This window comes from Castanea sativa, chromosome 6, assembly GCF_040712315.1.
Source record: "Castanea sativa cultivar Marrone di Chiusa Pesio chromosome 6, ASM4071231v1".
Taxonomy (NCBI): domain Eukaryota; kingdom Viridiplantae; phylum Streptophyta; class Magnoliopsida; order Fagales; family Fagaceae; genus Castanea; species Castanea sativa.
The window spans coordinates 34,887,626-34,909,682 of NC_134018.1; the positions used below are offsets into that span (position 1 = coordinate 34,887,626).

The 22,057-nt window shown below is 34.6% G+C and overlaps 1 protein-coding gene and 1 pseudogene across 1 annotated transcript; one reads left to right on the forward strand and one right to left on the reverse strand.

The window, feature by feature from the left end:
- Positions 1-10,018: 10,018 nt before the first annotated feature.
- Positions 10,019-10,744, forward strand: LOC142639853 (enoyl-CoA delta isomerase 2, peroxisomal-like). The gene has a single exon (XM_075813988.1). It carries the CDS (start codon positions 10,019-10,021, stop codon positions 10,742-10,744), a length of 726 nt encoding a protein of 241 aa, XP_075670103.1.
- A 2,523-nt stretch (positions 10,745-13,267) lies between these two features.
- Positions 13,268-15,935, reverse strand: LOC142641488 (receptor-like protein kinase FERONIA; annotated as a pseudogene).
- Between the last annotated feature and the right edge of the window lie 6,122 nt (positions 15,936-22,057).

Below are 22,057 nucleotides of genomic sequence, written 5' to 3' on the forward strand. Positions count from 1 at the left end.
ATAAGAAACTCGGATAAGGGTATTGAGCCATGAACCATACCCGAGGATGCCAAAGATCCCGAGGACAACCAAGTGTTAATAAGGGTAAGTAGGTTATTGGGCCAAGGAAGAGGGCTGATAATAACAAGTAGGTGATGTAGACCGAGGAACCAAACTTCCTCAGAAAACAAAATGAAAGTCTGAGGTATGACCACCCAATTAGTACTGGGCTAAGGGTCACTATGCTTGGGAGGATAAGTTTTGGAGAGGTGAGTCAACAGAGAATTGAGAAGTATTTGGGAAGAAAGTTGCTACCACCATATTGTATGCTTTACACTTAACCAACTGGTTGCATTAATGTGGAGGTGATGCTTGAACAGTGACATCTAACCTTATAGCTACCCACAAAGACTTCAAAAAAGTTTTGATGGGACAAGTGTCAAGAAAATTAGTTATTCGGTCAATAAGTGAAAGACTAAGATGGAAGAAAGAGAAGGAGTATAAAAGGGAAAGGATTCTTTCACATGGAGATCGAAAAAAGAAAAAAGAACTAGTTGTAACTAAGAACTCTGATATTTGTACAAGTCTGAAACATATATACATAAGAATAGACTTTCCTCGGACTTGACCGATGAGTGTTTTTCTCTTCAAATTGTACTTCTTAATCATTTCATCACTAAACCAGCTCACTGTGATTCATATTTAACTCATCAAATCTTCATTTATTAAACTCACTTTCTAACAAATCTATTGTTGTGGGCTTGTTGGGCCATTGTTCATATCTTTTTGGGCTTTGGGTTAATTTGAGCCCTTACAATGTTCATTAATGTTTTAAGAACATTCAGACCACAATGACTCTTTTTTCTTTTTCTTTAATTTTTTTCCTTTTTCTTTTTTCATTGAATTTTCCAATTAAAATGAAGTGGGAGAAAACCATCCGAAGATGTAGCAAATTGGGCCAAAGGTTTCAGTTAGGAATATATTTATTTTTGAATGGATAAGGAAAGAATATATTTATTTTTGAATGGGTAAGGAAAAAATATTTTTATGGAAAACTGTTTCTAAGGATGTATTAGTATCAAATAAAGTAGAGTTCCATTCAAGCTAAAACAGCTACTGAAGATGAAGCTGTACACGCAGGAAACAGGGGCAAGCAAGAAGTGGACAGAACGGCAAGTAGTTTAGCTTAGTGAAAACGACTTGTAGTTTAGCCTCTTTGTATATACTTACTCAGTGTTCACATGTGACACACGTGTTAAAGTTAATTTTGTGTTAGTTTTTCTGTTAGCATCTTTTCTATCTGCTAGTTAGTTACTTGCTCAGGCTTGTATATATAGATTAGCTTCTCTGTAATTCTAATTATTTAATGAAATCATTTTCCCAAATCTAGTTTTCACATTTAGTGCTCTCCAGCATAGAAAGTTAAATATAGTAGTGAAGATTATTTTGAATAAAGTTTTTGTCACGATAATTAGGTAGAAAGTGTTGACAACCAGTGATTGTGTGGGAATTGGGATGTGTTGATTCCTTGTGTCCACTACCCTGACTTTTAATACATATGATTAAGCCATCATGACAATTTGTTTCATTCTAGCCCTCCATTTAGCCTCTTCTAATTTTATCTTAAGTTAGCACTTAAATTATTCTTCAACTTTTGGTGGGCCTTTTCATTGGTAGCGGCACGTCCCGAAGAAATAGTGAATCATCCTGGGATCTGGGCTCGTCATGAGGAGTCCAAGTAGAAACTTTCGCCAGTTAGACTGCTCCTTAGCTTGCAATCGAGGCCCACACTCAGGTCTACACATGCACCAAAAAAGAGGTGAACAAAGGATTCTGGCGGGCCCTTGGAAAATTTTTAGGTAGTCCCAGAACATATTGAAATGGTGCTCTCTCCTTTCACATTTATGGTGAATCTCACCATGAATTTAATAAGCGGACTCCACCATAAATGTGAGAAGCGAGAGCACCATTCTCCGTGTTCTGGGAGTACCTAAAAATTACTCAGATTGATTCATCCAATTTCATATGAGCTCAGCATCAATGTCACAACTACGTACTACCTAATAGGACTAGTTAACATAGTAGATCTACTAAATGCATTAATTGAAGTACTGTGAAATAGACAAGTGCAGATCTTCTATCCGAATCTTCTTACTCTACTATATAATTCACAAATAAAATCATACCACATATTTATCTATTTTATTAAATATTAAATTTATGCCTTCTATTAGTTCAATTACCTAAGTATGATAGGTTATATATTTATTTATTTTAAGAAATTGAAACAATAGAAGGTATAAATTTAGTATTTAATAAAATAGATGGACATGTGACATATTTTTATTTGTGGAATATATAGTGGAGCAGGAAGAGTGGGTAGAAGATTTAGACTCGAGACTCAATGAAATTGACTTTGTTCAATGTTTATCAAAAAAAAGAATTTACTTTGTTCAAATAAATTGTTTTATTAAAGGAAAAAAAAAACTGTTTTTAAATAGGGATAAGAGTAAATTCTGCACAAATCACAGTCATAATTAGATTGCATTTTTATTTATTTCAATCATACTTTGATTGCTTTCATTATGACAGAGACTATCCCAAAAAGTGGTTATTTAGTAATTTGAAAGCACAATAACGTATGTTTTTATTTTTTATTTTTTTTAAGAATCAAAAAGCACAACAACCATATTTATTTTTCTCATATTTTTAATGGGTTACACTAATTAAATTTATAATAAGATTCAATAGTGAATAATTTTTCCTATTTTAAATATTTTTTTAGAGAGTTTCAATCTATGGTGTCCGCTCCTAATAATAGCTCTTTATCATTAGACCAAGACACCAATCCGTTTTTGATGTAGGCGAGGATTGAATCTCAGATTTCTTGTACAACCATCAAAGACTTTACCAATTGAGCTAACTGAAACCCACTCTCTATTTTTAAATAGATCCTAAATTATCATACAATTGTTTTAATATAATGAATCACGGGATAATATATATTTGGCTAACATACACTGTTGACCGCTAAAGTTTACTTACAAAATATTTTTAATTCTTAAAATTTCAAGTGAGCGTTATTGGTTCCTAAAAGACCTTTAGATGAATATTGTGTGATTATATATTATCTAATAATTATAGGAAATTTTTTATAAGACTACTAAAACACCAAGTATGATCTATGGAACTAGATATTGAACAGTTGAGTTGTAACATGTTAATGAAAACAATTTATGCACTAATTAATGAGAGAGAATGAGTTAATTCAAGTTAAGGGAATTAAAGAAGGTAAATGAAGACTTAAAATAATATTAGTAGATATAGTAAAAAACAAGAAGTTAAAAAATTCAAATTTTCATTTGGAAATCCATGCACAATTGATTGTTTACTTGTCAATATCTGGCTTTTTCTTGCCCGAAAATCAATAACTGATGCCCTAGGTGTAATAATCCTGAAATTACTATCCATATCTTAAGAGATCGCCCTTAGGCTAAGATGGTCTGATGTCACTCTTTGGGTGTATTGGCCCTATCATTTTTTCACCTACCACTTCAAACTTGGTTTCATATCAACGCTACATCGGATACTCTCATCTTCCTCCATCAGCTTCCTTGGAAGATTTACTTCCCCTTCCTATGCTGGCACTTATGGTTGGCTAGGAACGAGCATATTTTTAACAATCAATCTTGCTCACAACATTAGCTTATACACAAAGTGGTTCAGTTCACTACAAAATTTTTCTTTTTAGCTTGCCCTGTAAAGAGTATTAAAATTGGTATCCCGAAGACTATTAAATGGAATGCTCCATTAGAACCTTTTTATAAAATTAAATACAGATGGTAGCTCTTTAGGCAATCCTAGATTGACTAGTGCAGGTGGGCTGTTGCGCAATAGATTAGGTGCTTGGGTTTCAGGTTTTTCATTACACATGGGTCTTACTTCTGATAATATTACTGAGTTGGGAGTAGTTCACCAGGGTCTCCTTTGGGTTTCTGGCATGGAATTTGGTTTTTAAATTTATTCATCTTAAAATTAATTTTATGACAGTTCTTTCTTGGTTAACCATTGGTAAATATAGCTCACCAGATGCTATCCCACTATTGTGTGATTGTAGGAACCTTATGGAGTGTGACTGGACTGTCCAGGTGTGGCACATATTCTGAGAAGCTAATGAGTGCACAAATGCTCTCGCAAAGAGGGGAAATTAACAATAGTGCCTTTTGGAAATCTATGATACCTATCCCACTTTTGTGTATGTGCCTTTTGTATGGGATATGGAACACCTGGGGACTAGTCAAATGTGTCCCGTAAAGGTTGTAATGCCTATCGTTGTATGACATAATATATAATCAAGCAATACTCCCCCTTTTTTATATATATAAAAAAAGACTATATATGTGGCTTACCTTGATTACTCAATTCAAGATCATAGTTGATCCTAAAATTTTGGGAAGAATTATTGTTTCTTTTGTTGTTCTTGATTATATTTTCAAATTTTATGAAAATTAATTCATTATTAAAATCTACTAAAAATTGAAATGGGGGGGGGGGGGGGGGGGGGGGGAGGAGATTTCAAACCACAATTGCTTAGAGATCAAATTGGAGGAATGTAAAATTGGAGCTCAAATACTGGTTTGGGTTGCATAAAGCTATCACCCAAAAAAAAAAAAATAGCATTAATAAAAGAGAAGTGCCACGTCCACAATGTTTACATAACATTTTCAAAACAAATTATAGGTTAATTTGTTATTGGTTCTAATTTAAATCTGTTATTGAAAATACTTGTTTGCTCACCAATAACAACTTGTCACGTATAATTTGTTGTGAAAATATTGCGAAATAGTAATAGATATAGCATTTCTCAACAAAAAAAAAAAAAAACCAAAACAAAACATCATGCACTAGGGGTGTAATCGGTTTGGTTCGGTCGGTTTTTTTTTTTTTTTGTGTTTGGCCAATCAAAACCGAAAAATTTGGTTTGTGAAATTCTCAACTGAAACTGACCGAAATAATTGGGAATCAATCGGTTTCAGTTTTATTGTAGTTTCGGTCGGTTTGAAAAGGAAGCAAGAAAACTTCAAAAAGTGAAGTGTACCCATTTGAGGTGTTGGAATATTCAATGTGAAACAAAGAAATTTAAGCAAAATATTGCAGAAGAAGAAGCCCCTGCAGGCCAGATGGTACTCTCATGATATATATATCAGAGATAGACAAAGAAAAAGAAAAGATATAAATAAAAGAGAAGAATCATATCATGAGCAAAGGTTGAAGTGAGGAGTAGTCGTGGAGGCCGGTGGCAGATGTGGACTGATGGAGGCCGGTATGTGTGTGTGTGTGTGTGAGAGAGAGAGAGAGAGAGAGAGAGAGAGAGAGAGAGAGATGGAGGAGTGAATGTGTGGTAGGGTTTCTAATTAATTTAAGTTTATTAGTTTTTTTTTTTTTGATAAGTTTATTAGTTTTTTGATAAGTATTAGATTAAAAAGATAAAATCATTAAAATGAAGAGCCAAGGCCAAATGGATCTGATGATTCTGATAAGATAAACTGAAAAGCCACGGCCCAAATGTTTTAAAATAAAAATGATGGAGGCCCAAAGCACATATAAACTAATAGAGGCCCAAAGCAAAGAATATATAAATTAACAGAGGCCCAAAGCCCAAATATTTACAAACATTATATTATATATTTGATATAAAATATAATATAATAATATATTCAGTTCAGTTTTGGTCAGTTCGGTGCATTAAAGTTTGCCACAAAAAACCGAACTAAAAATTTTGGTGTTTAATATAATAAAACTATAATCAAACTGAACTGAAATTTTGGCAACAGTTCTGTCAGTTTGAATCTGTTTTTTCTATTTCTCGGTTTTTTGCACGCCCCTATCATGCACAAAAAACACTCAGGGTAATTTTTTTTTGAGTTTGGCTTACCTCCAACACTTTTTAAAAAAGAATTTCCTTCTGTTTTAATAAAAGATTGCCACATGGCCCACTAATTAAAAAAAAGTGGGAATTAAAATCCACTATCACTTGCCGTTATATATTTAAAACAAAAAAACATGTCTAGTTAAAAAAGTAATTTTAAAAAAAACCAACTCTATAAAAATATAGCATTAAAAAAAATAGCTTAATGTATACGACAATAATGGAGAGAATATTCATTATATATTGTAATAATAAAATATTTTACATTACGGGTCCGGTCTGTTGGGATTTGTTTATTTTGTTGAAATTGAAAACTTTTAGTTGAAAGTATTACTGATAAAGTTAAAAGTTAGTTAAAATAGTATCGTGAGATCTATAAATAATACTAAAAAGTACAATGAAACTCATAAATATAAATAATAGTAAATATAAACTGAATAATAAAATAAGTTAACTTTTTAATTTGTAGCTAAACACATACGGCATGATATATTATTTATCCATATCACATGACATGATGACATCATTATATTACACAAGTACCGAATTTTTTTTTTTTTTCTCCTTCCGAATTCTATCAAACACGGTGTGTGTACCATCAAAACAAAAAACAAAAAAACAAAACACACAGTTTGTGTTTCAATGACTGAAAACGTTAGATGAATTTAAGTAGGCTTAGGCCTGCACGCGCGGTTGCGCAAGTTATAAGGGTCATCACAATGTTCGTCTGGCGGCTGAACTCCGTTCTTTGGCGGAATGCAGCTTATATAGGGCTTACCCCGCCCACAATCAGCCGCAGATTCGTTGTTCACGAGAGTTCCCGGACTTATCTGAGCGCCCAGCATTCTTCTAATATCCGAATCCATCAAAAACTCTGACTCCAAGTCATCTGCAATGAGGCAGCAGGCTGTGTCGTTGTTGTTGCTTTTGTTGTACAGTGCTGTTGCTGCTGCTGCAGTATTAGCACTTGACGAAATTGTTTTGAGAAGAAATACCATTGTGATCATCACTAGGGAGATGCCCCTCTTTGCCCTAACTCCCACCATTCTTCTTCTTCTTCTTCTTCTTCTTCTTTCTTTCTTTTTTTGAAGTTCACTCTCCTTTCTTTCTCTTTCTTGGCAACTGAGCGTGGGTCTCCTATAGGAATAGGGAGGGAGACAATTAATATTTAATACAGCTGGTGGTGAATGGCGAAGACTGGGGTTGAATGTGTTGGAGTGGACTGACAAAAGTGCCCTCCGCGATTTCTATGGAACCACGCTACTACCCGTGGATGGCGTTTTATTGTCGGTAGCATCTTTGTTTTATCATTTATGATCTTTTCGTTATCTATGTATTATACTGTATATAAAAGAACGACTTACTCTTATGAAGAAAAAAAAAAATAGTGACTTTGTCAAGCAGCTTGTTTTGCGGAGAAAATAAAGAAATTTACTGCAATATCCAGGTAAAGTGGGTAAGAAAACTTAAAGACCAATTTTTTTTTAGGAATAAATAACAAATTGATTGTTACTTAAATGTAAGAGTTAAAATGATATTTTTGTCTTTTTAATAAAAAAACATAGATTATTTATATATACAATTTATCTCTATGTCATTTGACCCATCACGATTTAGTCAATAAATTGTAAGTATTGCATTTGATCTCTAAGATTTGAATTAAAATAAAATTGCTAGGATTCCATTAAAAATATCCATAAATGTTTTATTTTAATACAAATTTTAGGGGATTGTAGCAATTGAAAAGGATTATTTTCTCTAGCTAAAATTTTTGTAATTTAATAGTATTGCATTTCCCTTCTCCTCATATGTATATAAACAAAACTTACTAGACTAAAATCGTGATAGGATATAGAGACAACATGTGCTATTTGTAATTTTAAAAAAAAGGAACTAATGTGAGTAGTTAATTTATTAATAACTGCTTCCTTTATGAGAGGGTATCTTATAAAAACCATCTCATAAGAACAAACTCTTACATCATAAAGAAAAATGTCTTCCATACACATAAATAAAAAGAATATTGGAAGCAAAAAATGCCATCCTTGCGAATGCAGCACAAAACTATGACATCATAGAGCACATTAAGTAGCAACGACTAATGTCAACAAGTAAATATAGGTAAATTTAGATACAATATTTTAAGTATAGTACTTTAAATTTCTCAATTAAATTTTTTTTAAGAGAGTTTCAATTTATGGCATCCGCTCTTGATGAGCGTTCTTTATTAAAAGACCAAATTAAACACCAATCAGTTTTTGGTGTAGGCGAAGATTGAATCCTAGATCTCTTATTCAACCATCAGAGACTTTACCAATTGAGCTAACTGAAACTCACCATTAGATGATATTGACCAATAAAACATAAGTATTGTTTTCTTTTTTAAGTCATTCCACCCACTTGGTCTCAAAAAAAAAAAAAAAAAAAGTCATTCCACCCACCATGAAATGAATAACCCATTTGTTGTTTCCTAGAAAGACCTAATTGGAATATAGAATACTAAAGAATAACCCATTTGTTGTTTCGAAATATAGAATACTAAAGAAAAGTGAGATTTTTTTAAAATATATTTTTATTGCTGTTCATTTGCTCTATTTATTTTTTTTCACAAATTTTGATCTATTTTGCTAATGATCCATCTAAATTCATATAAGGATACAAAGGTATAAAGCCTAAGGTAAAGAATAAAATAAAGAACCAAGTGTTTGAATGTAATGGTAGAATCTAATGTGCTACTCGTCTATACTTAAGGTATTTTACTTAATAAATAAATAAGAAAAATAAAGAAAGAAGGTACTAGGCATTGGAAAATCCAAATAAACAAGGACGCGACTGACTTGCATTCATTTTTATTCTTTCTCACATGGCCATCATAACGAATGCTTGGCTCTTCTTTTTAAAAAGTTCTTCCCTAAATTTCTCACGAACTTATTTTAGTCTTTTCTTTTGTCTTGTGAAAAGGACCAGGGAAGAGGCTTTAATTGGTTGATGCCCCATTGGTCCAATGCGTTTATTTCATGTGTCTAACTTATAAATTCAATTGACGGAAATTTATGCTTATAAGTTGGCGCTAAAGAGGCATTTTCTTGTTGTGAGAGCAACTCGCCATGGAAAGAAAGAGCTTGGCGTAGTTGAACTTGAGCGCTACCTACCCAGTGGGAAAGCAAAGTTTATCAGTAGTTCACCATACAGAAAGGCATATGCATATATAATTATAAACTTCAATTGATCACCGGGATTCGCCGGGCTGATTGCTATTGTTGCGGTATTATACTATCCATCAATAAAGAGTGGACCAGGGTCAACCTATAGAGAATAGTGATCAACTATTTTATCAGTAAAAATGTCGTTTTCGTTTGTGAGTTTTCCTTTCGACAAAATGTCACATGGGACTAGTCACAATCAGAAACAAAACCAATTACATGCAATAATAGGAAGGACCCTCGACTTTGTCAAGATGATTCCATGAACTTGCACAAAGCATGCATGAGGTCTTGCAACAAACTACCTGATCCTGATGTGCCATATCTTGTCCCAGGGGCAGGGAGTAACCAATCAAGATGTCTTCCAGTAGTGGCCCTGCTGCCACAGTTGCTAATGTGGTAGAAAGCGAGATATATAGGATACCAAATGGAAGGCATAAGACACTACAAGGAGCAAGAGGGTGAAGAATTGGAGGCCCTTAATAATAAAGTTTATCAAAATGGAACAATAGCTTGATGGATTTTTGGAGGCCCTAAAAGGAAAATTAACCGCAACTAGGGAAGAATTAGTTCAACGAAGTGGCATACGACCCCTTCGTGCCATGGATCATGAAATGTCCTCTACTCCTCTACAAGTTTAACTAAAGATGTCAATACCATACCTAAAGCCATTTTGGTTTGATCAAAGAAATGAAATATTTTAGAACTGAGTAATACTGGTATACCATTTTGGGATTATCACTATTTAAAAAAAAAAAAAGGATAAGTACACTTTACCCACTTGTGATTTGCCTCTAATTTGACTTGCCTATCCGTGGTTTCAATTTTGACACTTTACCCATTTGTGATTTTCTTCATTACTGATCTGTAACCAACCTCTCCTTCAGCCGTTACTCTAACACATAATATGTCAAAAACAAAAGCTCAAACAGATCAAAACACTCCTCACATGAAGAACATACACAAACATAAAGAACATACCCAGAAAACTAATACAAATCAAATCAAGCAATACCGTTTCAGCCTAACTCTCATCGAAACTCTCATCTTCGCTCTCTCCCAAGTCAAATCCCAAGTTTTCCATGGCTCCGCACTCATCGCCACCGCCCACGGCAAATTCTTCTCCAACGGCTTCGACCTCGCATGGGCCCAATCCGCCGGCTCCTCCTTCGACGCCGTAGATCAACTCCACCACTTGGTCGCTTCTTTTAAACCAGTCGTCTCCGCTCTCCTCTCCCTCCCTATGCTCACAATCGCCGCCCTCCCCAGCCACGCCATTGCAGCCAGATTCCTCCTCGCGCTCAGCCACAACTACGTCCTGATGAGGCGCGATCGGGGCGTGCTGTACATGAGTAAGATCGATATTGGCCTCACTTTCCCAGATTACTTCATGGCTCTGATGATGTCAAAGATCGGCTCCTCCTTGGCTGGGTGTGATATATTGCTGGCCGGGAGGAAGGTTAAGGGAGAAGAGGTGGTAAGGATGGGAATCGTGGACTCAGCGGCGTACGATAGCGAGGAGAGCGTGGTTGAAGCTGCAATGCGCCTTGGGGAGCAATTAGTGAAGAGGAAGTGGAACGGTGAGGTGTATGCAGAGATCATAGCTGGGTTGGTTAGGTCTTCGTTTTCATAGCTGGGTTTTTTATGGTGTTTCATGCTAGGTTTTTCATGGTGCTTTCTTGGCTGGGTTTTCATAGTTGGGCTTGATTTTCATGGTTGGAAAACTAGTGGATTTTTGTTTGGATATTGAGAAAAAAATGGTGAAAAGAAATCTCTATCTGAGTTCTTTTCTTTATTTATGTGCTTGTTTCCATGTGCTTGGCTTCATTTGGGTTTTTGTTTTGATTTTTGATTTTTTAATCTTTATTTGGAAAGAAAATCTTGATTTTCATGGGAAAAATTTGAATACCCAGAAAATAGATCAAAACAAAAATCCTAGATGTTACAATGCAATTTGAGGTATTGCAGTCTGCTTTGTTTTTGTAGATTTACTGCCTTGGATCTAGGATCTTAGTTTGGTGAGCAAGTTGGATGGTATTGCTTGATTTGATTTGTATTAGTATTCTAGGTGTATGTTCTTCCTGTTTGTGTATGTTCTTCATGTGAAGAGTGTTTTAATCTGTTTGAGCTTTTGTTTTTGACATATTATGTGTTAGAGTAACGGCTGAAGGAGAGGTGAGTTACGGATCAGTAACGGAGAAAATCACAGGTGGGTAAAATGTCAAAATTGGAACCACAGGTAGGCAAGTCAAATTAAAGGCAAACCACAGGTGGGTAAAGTGTAATTATCCAAAAAAAAAATATATATATATATATACACACTTTTATGGAGTTATTCATTTTGAAATTTGAACAAAAGAAATATATATTAATTATAAAATTGTCCAATTTATATGGATTAAGACGTTAAGTTAGATTCTAAATGTAATTTTGTAAATATGGGTATTTTTGGGAATTGGGTTTAAATATGTATTCATTTTACTAGAGTTAGAGTTCTATTCCTGTGTTGCCATCAAACAAATGAGTAGTAATAGCCATTCAATTATAATATCTTATATTTCTTGTAATACTATGAGTCACTCTATAAATATAAGTGTTTGTGAGGTATGATGAGCAAGAGCCGAGGTTTAAGTTTCAAGAAAAGAGTTTTATACACATGTACTCTTAAATTAGGCTAAAATTGAAGTTCTATTTTGTATATATAAAAAAAAAAAAATTATCGTTACAATGTACAAAACATGTCTTTTCAGTTTTTTTTTTTTTCATGACAGAAGAACTTAAATTATTGGAAGTAAGAAATAGAATAATGTACTACCAACAAGGGCATAAAAGGCGTGACATAAGATAGTAGGTGTCTAGGTGGGTTGAAAGTTGAGGCAGTCTACAACCCAAATTAGTCACGCACGTGATTTTATTTTTTTACATTGAGTCAAATGACATAATGAATTGCACAATTTTTTTCATAATTACTTTGATGTTACGTTCTTGGTATTAAGGGTTATTGGTATTAAGGGTTATTTTGTTGAAAACTAAAAACACTATAATAAAATAATTCTTAAATATATGAATAGTACTGTAGAATCTATTTTTATTGAAAAAGTTATTGAAAAGTGAGGTTTGTGGGTCCCGTGAACAGTTCACAGGACCCACTGGTGTGCACTGTTCACCGCTTATTTTGCTAGTGTGAATAGTACACAAACAGAAAAGTCAAAAATCACGACTTAAAAAAAAGAATAAAGAAAGGCGTGAAACGCCAGAAACGCAGACACAGGTAGAATACTTTCTACTCAAACGCACACTAAATAAAACTAATGTCAATAATTGTTTAATTTAAAAATTATATTATTGTAATTATAATCTGCTGAGTACCGATTTAAAAAGTTCTGAAATTTATTATGTCTATAATATTATGGTTTATGTGGTCATGAGATGGATGGAATGGAATCATGAAATCCATCAATGATCATACGAGATAAGCTCTACAAAGTTACTTAAAATTAATATATTTTGGTCATCTTTCTCTTTACTTAATTTAGTTATTAATCGTTAAGCAAAAAAAAAAAGTTATTAATCATTTTTTATAGGTAAAAAAATTGATTAATAGTATGGATACAAAGTAAAACCTAATTTTTAAAATTTCATAAAATTATATAAAATCCTAGAGAAAAGTAGATAAAAGAGAAATAATCTTATATACCTTTTTCCATATGCATAATTACTCTTACAATACATAGCCTTCTAATTGTGTGAACCCACATGCATATTAATATTGCAAGAGAGGTAATGTCAAATGTGTCATATGCTTGAGATAATTAATACTAACCTCAACATCATTAAGGGTGAATAGCACTTACTATTGAGTAATTGAAAAAATAATAATTGGTTGGCCTACAGTGGTTCCAGTATATGCTTTGAATTTATGATTTTCTTACCGAAGATGAAGCTCAATCTAATGGAACATGATTTGCGAGGTCATTCTTTATTCTCTCTCTCCTTAGTATACACATTAAAATATTAGCGCCAAGATGCACGCCAATGCTTTTCTTTTTATCAAACATATGCATTACAACTATCGTCTTACTCCATAAGTATCCAACGCGACTCAAAAGTCTAAATAAAACACACTAAAATTTTAGCTACAACCTTTTTTATATTATATTATATTTTTTATCGACCTTTAGGAATCAAAATCTCCGAAAACACTGCCCCGGCAGACATAAATCCATTCAAATCCGTAGTCGAAAAACTTTGTTCTTCCTTGCTTGTGACGGTGACCCTGCTGTTGCTATTTGTACTTGACACTTGTCCATCGCTACTACTGAACATGTCACTGCTATCATATACAGTGGTCTTATTAGGGATGAGAGCTTTCTCAGCATCCATCACCTCAATTTCAACCCCACGAAGTGTCGCCTCTTCATCCACTTCGTTCATTGATGGGCGTTCGGTTCCATTGTCAAGCAAACAATTTGTAGCGATCTCAACATATTTCTTCAAACATTCCACTGCAATTGTACCCTTCAAAAATGGATCAACAATCTCATCAAGTTTTCCATCGCGATGGCACTGTTTGACCCACTCCACCAGGTTGACCTGCTCTTTCACCGCCATACGTGCAATGGGTGGCTTTGCACACAACACTTCACACAACACCACACCGAAAGAATACACATCAGATTTCTCAGTTAACTGTTGACGTAGATAATATTCTGGATCCAAATACCCCATGCTACCTTTCACCACTGTGCTGACGTGAGCCTTGGACATGCTAGTGGGGCCTAGTTTTGATAACCCAAAATCACACACCTTGGCAGTCCATTCCTCATCCAATAAGATATTTGAGGTCTTGACATCACGATGAATGATCATGTGCTTTGACCTGTATGAAGGTAGTTCAACCCGTGTGCTGCACCAATACAAATCTCGAGTCGTCGTTTCCAAGAAAGAGGCGGATTATCAGTATTGTAGAGATGATCACGGAGGGTCCCACGGGCCATATAATCATACACTAGGATCATCTCATTGCCATCATTACAATACCCAATCAGAGAAACAAGATGCACATGGCGGAGTAGAGATAGCATCTCAATCTCGGTCTTGAACTCATGTGCCCCTTGTTGAGACCCGGGCTTCAATCGTTTGATGCCAACGGGGTTGCCCCTCGCCCACCCATCAATGTACCCTTTATACACGTTACCAAACCCACCAGCACCAATAATGAACACACTATCAAAGTTGTTGGTTGCTGCTCTAATTTCAGACAGTGTAAAATAACGACACAAATCAGCTGGTAGTGTTGTTGTAGACCCCTGGGTCTTCGTTGACTTGGTGGCATCATCATTGTCTTCGTCCTTGACTCTCTTGCTCCTTCGGAAAATTAAGAAACCGACCATAAAGATTAAGGATATGCTGGAAACCACACCCGAAATAATGCCAATTTTTGTCGTCTTGTTAATCTTCCGCCCAGTTGGTTGTTGGATTACTGGTGGCGGAACCGTAGATGACGTCGGAGCCGGGTCTGGGTTGGACCCGGCGAGATTGCCTCCGGTGGTGTTGATTTTGAATATTTCCAGCCCGTTCAAAATAGCATCGGTGTAAGTTGTCTGCCGATCATCTGGGTTTGCTTGCAGTGCAACAGAAAGGTTCATTTTCTTCTGATTTAGTTTGCCGAGCATCGGCACAACATAATCAACATACATTGGAATCCCTTTTCCACCACTCCATTGGATTACATCTACACCGGCAGCTGCAATAGTTTGATTGGCTATATAGATGTAAAAGACTCTCTGAGAGCTGCCGGTAATGTCTGGTTGAAACTCGCAAAAATGAAGCCTAACCATGTAAAAAAAGTCAGAATCCACGGAAAACTCCCAAGTAAGATTATAGTGCTTGTTATTGGTTTTGTTCGTACCCATTGTCCGGGCAGTTTTGTACACTTCCTCTGGTGCTGAATAATTTGGAATTTTGTTCCACTCTAAGGAAATAGAGTTGTTGACAGGTAGAACACTATGGTCGTTCACAACCAAGTAATCATCATCGCTCAACCAGCTCCGGTACATACCAGTGTCTTCAGCGGGTGAGATATACCTTGCACCAACGTTTACACGGTATTCCGTCTCAAGAGCCGTGTTGTTTTCGATGCGGAATGGTTGCCCCTGGCCAATAAATTCAGCCCCATTTTTTTCAGCTGCAGTGTAATAGAGATTGGGAGGCATTGATACGACTTCTATTCCGTTGATAAAAGCATATGAATCTGGCCTTGGAGTGAAAGTTATGTTCAGAGTTTTCTCATCCCCAACATTTACACAGAACTCCTTTGAAAAACCTTCAAAGTGAAGAGCGTCAGCAGTAAGAGCAGCACTAAAGTTTCTTAGGAGAGTAAAGGGACCAGCTTTGACAGAGAAGTAGGCCTTAGAGCTGTCAAAGTTTGGGTATGAAGCTGGGTAAAAGTAAAAACGGATGAACTTCTGGCCTGAAGTCACTGAAAAGATATAGGTGAATTCGGAGCGCGAGAAGCGTACTGTGTTGTAAGGGACCTGAAGCACCGCGGTACGGGATTGAGGCGCTGTAGAGATGGCTGATGAGTTATGGGGATCTAATGGAGAGTATGTTGAGTTGATGTCTCCGATCCAATTGCGCGGATCTTGCGTAGTGCTGTTGCCAGAGAAGCCACAGTCAAGGGCTATGTTCTCAACAGGGTTGTAAGGGGCTAGTAATTCACCAGCGATGGGGCTGGTAAAGTGGTAGAAAAAGAGGAAGACGTAGAAAGAGCTGAACATAAATGGGTTTTGAAGATTAAGGTACTTTTTGCTGGTTTTGCTCATTGTTGCAAAGCCAACTACGCATACAGGAGGAGACAGACAGAGAGAGAGGGAGGGAAGGATGGAGGAGATAAATAATGAGAATACGTTCTGTCAGTCAAAACTTTTTAGAATAAGCCATCGTGACAATTTGTTTCGTTCTTGCCCTTCATTTATTAACTTCTTTCTTTCCTAGTAAATAGTCTACTTACCCTCTACTGATTTTATCCTAAGTTTAGCACCAGGAAATTTCGGGCATAAGGGAAAATTTTATATGGGGGCAATTTTACATGTAAATATTAATTAAATAAATTTATATAATACTAATTAAATTAAGACTAATTTAATGCAAATATATATTTGGATGAATAATATTAATTAAGTTAAGGTTAATTTTATACAGAAGATTAAATATCATAGTTTAACTATAAATTTAAATAAAAAGAACTAAACAAAATTATTTTTTTTAAAAGAAATTTACTTTAACTTGAATATATGACTATGCATAGTTGAGTATAGTTGTAATCTAAATTTTAATTTTATATATTCTTTTTAAGAGAAAGAAATAGATAGATATTATTTGGTGTGTAGTTTTGTATTCTTTTTAAGAGAAAGAGATAGATAGATATTATTTGGTGTGTAATTTTGTAGGAAATTAGTTTACAAAAATTAAGATCTCAAACTATTAGAAGAAATTAGTTATCATTGATGATCTATCACATTTGCAGCATTTTTTTTTGAAACATTTAGGGTTTAAATTGGTTTAAATTTTTGTTGGTCTCCTATTTTGGAAGCCTTGTTAGAAATGAAAAAAACAATACTACAAAATGTTCACAATATAATGTGATAATGATTGTAATTGATGAATTTTAACAACTTTATTTATTTGTATTTGAATTACTTTTTTATATAATTGGTGATATGTTAGTTAAACTTAAACTAAAACTTATAGTAAAATTTGTGATATCTTTAACATCACTCTTAAAAAAAAAAGTACCAATTATTTAAAAAAATTATAATTTTATAAAATTTTGGGCAAGGGGATGGGCCTTTTGTTAGTAGGGAATTTTTTTTTTGGTTGTGGGTCCTTAGGCCTAGGCATTGGGCCGGCCCTGTTTAGCACTCAAATAATTCTTCCACCTTCCGTAGGATATTGTAATTTGCAAGGGCCTTTTCATTGGTAGCTACGTCTCGAAGAAATAGTGAATGATTCTTGGATCTGGGTTCTTCTGGAGCGTCTAACTAGAAACTCTCGCCACATGGACTTCTCCCTAGCTTACAATCGAGGCCCACACTCAGGTCTAGGCACACACACAAAGAAAGAGGGCCGAGAGGGCAAACAAAGGATTCTAGCAGGGCCTAGGTTAATGAACGCATTAATGAAACTTTAAAGGATTCTTCTGAATGCATTAATGAAACTTTCGTTAAAGCATTCTGCTTTCATTATATATATATATATATATATATATATATATATATATATATATATATATATATATATGAAGTTTCTTCTTAAAAACTTGAATCTCGATTTTTGTCCCTCATATCCTACAAGTATTTATATTTATTGAGTGATTCAAGTAATTTACTTTTTCAAATAAACTGTAAAACTGTTTTCAAAATGTGGATAAGAGTAAAAATCACATGACAATTTAGTGATTGAAATTTTTATTTGAACAATGAACCCATTTGACATTAGGTTGGTGAGAAGATATCAAATTTTTTCTTAATATTTTTCATTAAAGTCGATGGATTAATTATGTTATTTGCACATTTTAATAATGACAATTAAAATTATTGATGATGTGCAATAATCATGTGTAAATCATCCAATTAAATCCATTTCTCCCCCTTTTTTTTAAGACATGAAAGGATATGAAAATCCACCTCATGTTGATTTAAAAAAAAAAAAAAAAAATGAAAACTAAGACGCCAATTAGTTTTTTTTTTTTTTTTTGTGACCAAAATTCGAGCTCAAAATCCTTACGCAATAATAATAAAAAATTTATCAACAGAGTTAGTTGAAACCTACAAATCCATTATTTATAAACATATAAATAATATGAGAATTTTTTTTTCATTTATATTATATCTTGTTGTATATACTGAGGTATAGATGGATAGGTTTAATAATGATATTTAAATTTGGAGAGTATTCATTTATAAAATACTAAAATGGAAATTCAAGTTTTGGAATTTCTATGTGAAAATTCAAGTCAAGGAATTTTCAATCGGTCAAGATTTTACTCGATCAATCAAAGTGATCAAGGAATTTGATCTGGAGCTTCTTCCTCTTTCGATTGATGTTCGATTCCCGTTCGATCGATCGAAAATAACCTTTGATTGATGTTTGATTCCTTTTGATTGATGTTTGATTCCTTTCGATTGATTGAAACTCTTAAAAACTAAATTTCTACATAATTTTTGGTAACTATTTTGAACGTTTGAAAATGTTTTAAGTCTTTTGAACAGTTTTATGAAGCATTTTAACTCTCCATTGTTGGCTTTTGAAGGTTATAACCATATGGGTATAAATAGTAGCTCATGTTCACTTGATAACCAATTCTTTTCTCTCCCAAAAATCAGTTTCTAAGAAACATAAGAAATTCTATGGGTATTCTCCAAAATTGTTATTTGAAGAACCCAACAAACTTGGTTGTATCATGGCAAAAATTTGTGATAATTCTTAAGCAACAATAGTGTGGGAGCAAATATTGTCTAAGTATAACAATTTTGTGCCTCTAAGTTATTTAATTTTTTTGTTTGTCTTTTGTGTTTACTTTGTTCTTTCTTGATTACTTTGTGTATTATGCCCAACATATCTAAGACTGAGATAGAAATCTTATTTTAGCCTAATTTAAGTGTATATGTGTGTGAAAGTTCCTTCTAGAGACTTAAATTCTAAGTTTTGCCCCCCTAACTCCACAAGAACTAGTACTTATGGAATGAACATTACGCTAAATGTGCACGGTGGTATAATAGAAGAATGTTTAATTTGTCACAAATCTAATGAATATATGATTTTGTCCTAAATTTAATGTGCAGGAATTAATTGTTCAAATAGGAATTCCGATAACCAAATAAATACTTAATGACAAAGTTCATGTTGCCTTTGTTATTTGTCGATCTTGTGTAATTTAGCTCGAGCACATGTTCAGTTGTTTTGAACTATTTCATTTAGACATGCTCATCAAGCGGGTGTCACAATTTCTTTAACAAAATGAAGAATCCAAAATAGTTCTCATTGATCAAAAGTAATTAATTTTACAAACAAAGCACTCTGTTTATATACATAGCAGGGTTGAGAAACTAAGAGCATTAGCATCCGGTTTCTTCAAAAAAAATACATTTTACCATCTCAAAAGTTACTTTATCAATTATACCCATATCATTTTACAACATATCCAACATTCTAACTTTTATTTTCCTATACAACACATTAAAATAATATATCTACACAATAAAATATATTTTTGTCTTTCTCTAATATGTCTCTTTTTCTCTCCCCCTCCCTCTCTCTCTCAACCACTCATCACCTCCATCACCACCGTGAAGACCCAATACCCCCAGCACAGAAACTCAAACAAACCCTAAATAAACCCTCAGCATAGAAACTCAACCCAACCATTAACAACATAACCACTCATTGATCCTCCTAAAACTTTCCAATCACCACCCATTGATCCACCACCAAAAACACAACCACAATCCACCTATTGCCCATCAACAAGAAAACCACCACCCCGATTTGCCACATCTACCACATCAAACTCATGAGCTCCACTAACTCATGAGACCCCATGGAGTCTTGATTTAAGAGGAGAGAGAGACAGAAAAAGAGGTGAGACAGAGAGAGAGACAGAAAATGAGCTCTACCAACCCATGAGACCCATGTCGTGCAACCACCTGCCCATGCCAATGCACCACCAGAACCACGCCGCTGCACCCACTAGCGAAGCCGCAACACCACCAGACCCAAGCCGTTGCACCCACTAACCACGCCGCTGCCCACCAAAATCACACCTATTGAAATCAACCCACACCACAACAAGACCCATAACCTCCACATGACCCCACGTAGCCACAACCTGATCCACAACCCATAACCTGCCACCACCATTATTAACACACACAACCACCACCCCACCACTGTTGCACCACCCAAATTAACCCAGCAAATCACAACAAACCCAAAACCCAAACCCCACTGTAGCAACCACCACACTGCACCATCGCCACTCACCGATCCAAAACCCACTCCCACATAAATCACAAACCACCTGACTCACACGACCTCGACCCATGCGACCCACCACTAACCCACCGCGATATCCATCGCTAACACATTGCGAAGCCATACAATCTTCACCCACAAACACAACAAAAATCCAAAATCGGGAAGCTCAATTCACTGCTAGGTAGCTTGAGTTTGTTGAGTGACTTGGATTAGGGGATGGTGAGTGACTCTAGCCTGGCTTGGTGATGGGGGTCCGGCCATGATGGTTTTGAAGAAATGAGAGATTAGAACAAGAGAGAAGGGAGAGAGATGGAATGAAAGAGAGAGGAGATGAGAGAGAAAAGAAGAAGAAGAAGATATTTGGAATAAAATATATATTTTTATGTTTACAATGGTGCTATAGTACCGTCAAAAATTTATGATGGTGTTGTAGCACAATTGTTAATTTTTTTGGGATTGAAAGATCGGATAATGGGCTGTTTTATGTCTTGATACTGAAATATACTAACATATGGCATATGGAAGACCGGGTGCTTATGCTTAATTAAAAACCACCAAAGTATTCGGAAGCAGGTACATTAAGACACCATGTGAGTTGCACGTAATTATCAATAATAAACTTGAGTTTAGGAGTTAGTGGGTCTACTACAAAATTTGTATTAAAAAAAATAATTAATTGTTGACAGAATAAATTAGTACTTCAGATTCAATTTGAAAGCCAAACTAAACTACAAGTAGTTTAACTATAAAGACTAAGACCATACGACTGTATCTTTGTCTTTCTTTTATATCAACTTCTCTTCACTTGCCTCTCTGCTACCTTATTCTCTTTATGCAGTTCTTTCATTTTTTATTTTTATTTTATTATATATATATATATATATTTTATTTATTTATTTATGATATTCGTGCTTTATTATTCCATCCCTTCCATGTAAAAGGCAACAAATTCAGCCCCTAAAAACTAAAAAGTCAGGCGGAAGACGGACAAGTCCCTTCAAATTCTTCTTATATCTTTTCTTTGGATATGAATTTTGAAAATCTAATCATTAGATTGCATTTTCTTTATATTCTTAACATGTAAGTCAAATGTCATTCAAATTGAATGTTATTTACTATTCGATCAATAAATTTATTTTATATGCATAATTTTATATTAAAAAACTTGAAATTGACTCATTTGATTGATGATATAAGCTATTAATTTTTGATTTTCTATTGATATTTTATCTTCTTAATAAAAATATGCAATCCAACAATTACATTTTTTTTAAAATTTACATCTAATAAAAAGATATAAGAAGAGTTTGAAAGTTTCTTTTCAAACTAGTTTGAAGAGAAACCTTTCTCGGGAGGACGAGATGCAATAGGTCCACAACAAAAAATTGGCTACTATGATAGAAAAAAATCTTAGATAATCTACTTGCATAATGCTTGAGTAATGCTACTTACACAAGAAAAAAAATTGACAACTTATTTCACTTCTTGTTGAGTTGGCAAATTTTCATTTGTTCTCATCTGAGCCTATCTCTGACACTATTTTTGTACCTACCACTGACAATCTGCCAAACTAACAGGTTTCAAATTTTGTGTGACTCTAGATCTTCCCATAATGCTCCTCCTAAGGCTTTAACCCGTGGTGCCTCTCTCCTCCCAACCATTCATAAAACAACCAACTCGGTGGAAGATTAATAGTGATGATTCACAAAAAATTAGTAGGCTGAATGTTCTGGACTTTAATGGGCTAATAGTTGTTTGGAAGGCCTGAAAAGAAAAATGACACAAGATCAAAGGAGACCAGGGTGAACCGGCCAAGAACCCTCCGATGCTTAAGTTAGTCTTCCTCTTAAACTCAAGAATTCCAACTTTTTGGGAAATAGTGGGTACTTACCTTCACATGATGTGGATG

Coding starts and splice junctions, on each gene's coding strand:
- LOC142639853 (XM_075813988.1), top strand. CDS start 10,019: ATGTCAAAAACAAAAGCTCAAACAGATCAAAACACTCCTCACATGAAG.